General features: G+C 34.0%; 1 protein-coding gene across 1 annotated transcript; it reads left to right on the plus strand.

Annotated features, from left to right (window-relative positions):
- The first annotated feature begins 3,693 nt into the window (after window positions 1-3,693).
- LOC110616729 (heavy metal-associated isoprenylated plant protein 7) lies at window positions 3,694-5,703 on the plus strand. The gene is made up of 5 exons (XM_021759206.2): window positions 3,694-3,907; window positions 4,000-4,273; window positions 4,361-4,569; window positions 4,660-4,747; window positions 5,159-5,703. The coding sequence occupies exons 1-5, from the start codon at window positions 3,899-3,901 to the stop codon at window positions 5,569-5,571; spliced, it is 993 nt and encodes a 330-aa protein (XP_021614898.1). The 5' UTR covers window positions 3,694-3,898; the 3' UTR covers window positions 5,572-5,703.
- Window positions 5,704-6,000: the final 297 nt, after the last annotated feature.

A 6,000-nucleotide genomic window follows, 5' to 3' on the forward strand; every position in this document is an offset into this window, starting at 1 on the left:
TCCCCACCAAAGAACGTTCCTCTATTCAAATATATATATGGTCTCTGGCTACCCACCTGGCCTCTAGGCTCATATTTGAGGCCAAAAATGTCTCCGTTTACTCTCTTTCATGTTAATCATCTTCTTTATTTCCATGGTTTTGAAGATGATTAAGAAGTTGCTAGATTTGTATCAAACACATTGGATGGCTCAGAATGGAATCAGCAAGTGTAACCCCAGAGCTTACGTGATACATGCATGCACAGCCTCAGCCGACCACCATTTCTTGGATATCCACGTGTAAAATTTTTATTTTAGGTGATTTAACGTAACAGGGGGAGTATTGCCACAGCAAATCCACAGTGTTTTAAATGTGTAAAAGTCTAGTCTTACTTGCCGAAAGTCCTTGAGTTTTCTGGGGTACTATGTGGGATTTTGGCCACCACATCTTGAATATACGTGGTGGTGGTGCGTGATTATGACATGTCGGCCATTAAGAAGGTTAATAAGTTTGAATTGGAAACGAATTAGAGGCTAGAAAATTTAGACTTTTAAGAAGTAAAGGGGACGATCTGTTCAATATCCTGTTGCATGGCATTAGAACAAACTCACATAGAGAGGTCCATGTGGCTGCTGAGGAGGATCAAGTGGTTTATCTACGGCTACAGGATCCCCCATAAGGAAAATTATTAGAATTTACGGCAAATAATAATAATAAATATTTTGGATTTGAAGTTTTAAATTATATCAAATTTAATTATTAAACCTTTAAATTAAATAAATCAACATATGACTCATTAATTCTAATCAAATGAATCTCATTTATTTTTAAAGATAATTTTCCAACAAGACAATTCTTTTCATAGTATATGATCATGATTTTGCATGAGCTGTAGTGCAGTCAATAATGCCAAGCATAGCACGTCCAAGAGAATTTTCAAGTTTAGATGCATGCATGTACGCTATCATTTATTATTTTAATTAACACATAATTTCAGTAGATAAATGGTTGAACAGTGCATGATATGCCAATTATCTCCTGAAAATTTGTGAAGAAAATCAATTTTACAAGATGAAAATAAATCACAGAAAATTGAATTGGACAAATAATTATTGAAGGTCTACCATTGTCGGATATTTTTTACTTAGTATTAAACTTTGTCTTTGATGCAGCAGCCACATCAACTTTTCCTTTCCCTTTTTTTTACCTTTATCTTTGCGTATAAACATGGGAATATGACGCAAAGTAAACCAATTTTAGGCTAATTAATTTCAATCCACTAACTCAGAATTTTAAGAAGCTCCAAAGGCTGGCAGTGCCGCTTACCACTCTATGTTTTTTAACTTTTCATTTGTTTGTCCTTTTGCTCTTTTAGGCTCCATAAGGCCTTTCTTTCAGAGACCTCATGGATTTCACTGCTGCTCTCTCCGTATATATTCATCATTTTCTTCTGTCAACTTGATACTGAATCTACCAGATTTTTGCCCTTTTCCATATATAGTGGATTCTTCACATATTTGCCATGATCATTGATCTTATATATTCTAATATGTTTACCACCAGACCAATGACAAAATCATCAGTCAATTTTATTTCTTTTTCATATTTAGGTTAATATATCACTTTTATTAATTAGTGGTATGAAAAAAAAGTGAGTTTGAATGCTGGATTTAGTGCTGTAGATTCATGAGTTGGTTTTAAAAGTGAAGCTTTAAGGGATCAAATCTCCCATGATTCAAACAAAGATATCTCAACTTTTTACTGAAAAGGCTCAAACTTTAAATTGCATCAACCATATATGAACATAATGAAGAACGTGTCTTGTAGCAGCAAAAAACAATAGTGTCTCTCTATGATTGATCATTATTAAATAAATAAATTAATTAATATTCTACTAATATAGAAAATATATATTTGCAATGCTGAGGAAATAAATCAAGGGGCCATTAATAAAGTTGTAAATTATACATAAACAATCTCATCTAATGTGAGTGGTTAATCAATTATGTAATCCAAAAAGCAATCACTTGTATCAAAAGCTATCTCATGATTCTGATCAAATCATACCCATGTCTTATCTTCATGAATAAAAGTTAGCAATATTTTAGCTGTGAATGAAAATTATTATTTTATTAAATTATTATAAAGAAAATTTTAATTTTTTATTATATATAATGACATATTTTAGTAAACCATTATTTATAATTATAATTAAGTATATATCACAATAATTTATCGTACTGTAAAAGTATTATGGCTTATCCTTTGAAATTAATTTGGCTCCCTATTTTGTCATGTATTTTGATATTGATATATCTATTATGTCAATTGTCAAATCCTATATGTATATTTCCTCAATTCTCATCGCGTTGCTTTCTTGGAAAATAATTTGCAGCATTGACGTTTTCAATATATGCATACGAATAATAATTATGAAATTTTCTAGGGAAAATAATGCTTTAGCCTCAACCATATATATTTTAAAAATTTCAGTACTAAAAATCACCTGCTTGTGGTGTTAATTAATTATTAATTCTGTACAAATATTATAGTGCCAGAAGTACTTCCCCAGACTTAAAGAGGAACTGAATAGTTTTGTTGAAGTTTTTAATTCCTTCAACCTGATCTATCAGTTCTGCATTAATGTCATATTCGTGCATTAATATTATGGTTTAATCCTTTGATTATGATTATTTTGATAAAAATAGATAGACAAATCAAATAAAATTTGTAAAGAATTAATTATATATTTTTGGAAAACGTAAAATTTTCAAATTATTAATTTAACATAATAATAGTTCATGCTAAATATTAAATACCCAAGCACTTGTTTTCTCATCGATTAGAAATCAAAATGGAAAACCATCTTCACTAAAAAATTTAAAAAAAAAACTTAAAATGGGATTGAAATTTCATGTTCAAGATTAAAAATTATATTAAAATTCACAGTACTTGCATAACCACAAGGGCAAATTCCAAAATTAATGGCACAATGAATATGGTGCTAAATAATAAATAAAAGTGGGGCAAGGGCAACTCCAGCCTATTTAATATATTTAAATTTACTGCACGTAATTTAAAAAAAAAAAAAAAATTTTTAATTTCCAAACTTGGCAGTCATAAGACAATGATGGAAAAGGTTAGAGACAGCGCTCAGCAGCAAAGCAATTGTCAAAGATACAACTCATGACCATCGCACGACCGTTTCTCCAAATCAGACTCTTCACCAATGCTGCTAGATGCTTCTTCTACCCACCAATAAAATCATCACCCACTGTCAGGGTTTGGTCAATATAATATAATATAATTCTCATTCAGAAAACAAAAAAATATTAAAAATAATTTACTTTTTGTAAATTTCTCTAATAAGTAAGCATAGGATACCTCCAATTCTACAGATTATAAATGAAACTTGGTAGTTGCAAAACAAACTTCAGTCGCTTCCTGTCGATCATGATGATGGTGGTGATGAAATCATATCGGCCGTTCGATCAAAATTACAGTTTGGTGGGACTACAGTGAAAAACCAAATTGTGGGGAAATGTAAACCAAATTTTCATTTAGATTACTTTTTAAAAAAATGGGCAAAAGGAAAAGGACCAAAAGAGCATGTAACCTCCGGGCACCATTTGTCTCAAGCAGCTCCTTCCTGCACTGCACGTGCCCTTATAAAATGCCACGTAATTTGATGTTGATGATGATTATCATCGTGATCATCATATAGTAGCCTACTAAGCTGCCTCAGATCTGATGGTCCTCAGCTCACAGAATTAGGTATACAAACTGAAGCAAGTTGTAGACGCAGACACAGAGCGAGAGAGAGAGTAACCATTACCTCCATACACAAAACTTGTGAGAGAGAAAGAGAGGGAAGCGCTTTAGAGCTTATCTTCACTGACTCGGCCGAAAACTAGGCAAATGGGGGAGGTCTTGAAGCTCTGCATGGATCTTTTGCCTTCGTTTTATCCTTTCATATCTCTTTATTCATTGTTTCTGATTTTGGGTTTGTGTTCCTGTAGGAGGAAAAGAAGCCCGCAGCAGAAGAGAAGAACATGGAGGAGAAAAAGACAGAAGAAGCAAAGAAACCAGAGGGAGACAAGGCTGAAAAGAAAGAGGAGGAAAAGCCAGCAGACAAACCACCAGCAGAAGAAAAGAAAGAAGAGAAAAAAGCAGAGGATTCAAAGGAATCCAAAGAGGAATCACCTCCACCTCCGCAAGAAATAGTCCTGAAGGTTTACATGCATTGCGAGGGTTGTGCCCGCAAGGTCCGCAGATGCCTAAAAGGATTTGAAGGTTAGTGCTTTTTGTTCTCTCTTTAATTTAATAGCTTTTTTTTCTTCCCCGATTCATTCATGACGGTGCTTTGCTGGCCTTTTCCAGGGGTTGAAGATGTAATCACTGATTGCAAGGCTAGTAAGGTGGTTGTAAAGGGAGAGAAGGCGGATCCATTGAAGGTTCTAGAGAGAGTTCAGAAGAAGAGCCATAGGCAGGTGGTACTCATTTCTCCGATCCCAAAACCGCCGTCTGAGGAAGAGAAAAAGGCGGCTGAAGAAAAGGAGAAGCCAAAACCTGAAGAGAAGAAAGAAGAGGTTTTTCCTTTACTTCTCTTCTTGTGATTCTTTAGGTGATTCATATTGCGTCTAATTCAAATGTTTGAGCTCATTTTGTTGATTGTGCAGCCTCCGGTGATCATAGTGGTGCTAAAAGTTTACATGCATTGTGAAGCCTGTGCGATGGAAATCAAGAAACGGATACAACGAATGAAAGGCATGACCTTTTTCTGTTTCTTTTTGTTTTTTTTTTCAATTTACTTCTTCCTCCATTTTTTTTGGTTCATGCAATTTTCCTTCGACTTTTGAGGTTAGATGGATTGGTGATTCACGATTTTGCCATTTTTTTTTTAAAAAAAAAGGAAAAATTAAAGAAAATAATAAGTTATTGTCTTGACTACCTTTTGAATCTCTGAGAAAAGATTTTATTCCCTTTATAATTCTTAAAATCATTTCCTCTATTATATTAATCATTTCAATAGATCCCATTCAGTTTTTCTCCAATTTGAAATCTAAAAATTCAATGGATTTCGAACACCCCAATCAAATCCCACCAGCCCTCACATCATAATTTTTGAAATTGCAATAAATGGAGCAAAATCTGAATCTTGAAATGCTTCTCTTGTAGGTGTGGAAACAGCTGAACCAGATCTGAAGAGCTCACAGGTAACAGTGAAGGGAGTGTTTGATCCTCCAAAGCTAGTAGAATACGTGTACAAGAGAACAGGGAAGCACGCGGTGATAGTGAAACAGGAGGCAGAGAAAAAACCAGAAGAAGAGAAAGGGAAAGAATCCAAAGCCGAGAAAAAAGAAGAAGGTAGTGACAAAGAAAAGAAGGGTGGTGAACAGGAAGAAAACAAAGAAAATAAAGAAAACGAAGGCGAGGCCAAAACGGAGGCGCCACCCACAGAAGAGACCAAAGTGGTGGAGCTGAAAAAGAATGAATATTTCCATTACCCACCAAGGTATGCCATGGAGCTGTACGCCTACCCTCCTCAGATCTTCAGCGACGAGAACCCCAATGCATGTTCTGTCATGTAAGAAGCTTATGGATTCAGGGGCAATATGGGAAAAAATGGGTGGTAATCTGCCTATTCTTGGTGAAAGTACAATCTGCATAAGAACTGTAGAATTTTATGTACTCTTTTTTTTTTTTTTTTTTTTTTTTTGTGTCCTCCTCAACTTGTCATATAAAAAAAATAACAATATATAAAAAAATATTTTAAAACCTGCAGTTTTATTTTATGTATATAAATATAATAGTTTTATTATTATTATTTAATTTATGGAGAATATTATTTAGGTCTTGGTTCCTAGTGTTTGAATGTAGGGTTGAAAATGTATAGAGATTTGGGAGATGGAGGCGTAGGGTGGTTAGGCCCAGCACTTATATTGGTTGAGCCATTTGCATCGACCAAAATCACTAAAAGGGAAATGAATGATAGGAAGAAAAGAGATGAGAGAATGATT

Source organism: Manihot esculenta, chromosome 6, assembly GCF_001659605.2.
Source record: "Manihot esculenta cultivar AM560-2 chromosome 6, M.esculenta_v8, whole genome shotgun sequence".
Classification (NCBI taxonomy): domain Eukaryota; kingdom Viridiplantae; phylum Streptophyta; class Magnoliopsida; order Malpighiales; family Euphorbiaceae; genus Manihot; species Manihot esculenta.

Excerpts from the sequence above, each read along its gene's own strand:
- LOC110616729 (XM_021759206.2), top strand. Across the intron at positions 4,274-4,360 it reads ATGCCTAAAAGGATTTGAAG|GGGTTGAAGATGTAATCACT; the intron begins GTTAGTGCTTTT and ends GGCCTTTTCCAG. Across the intron at positions 4,570-4,659 it reads CTGAAGAGAAGAAAGAAGAG|CCTCCGGTGATCATAGTGGT; the intron begins GTTTTTCCTTTA and ends TTGATTGTGCAG.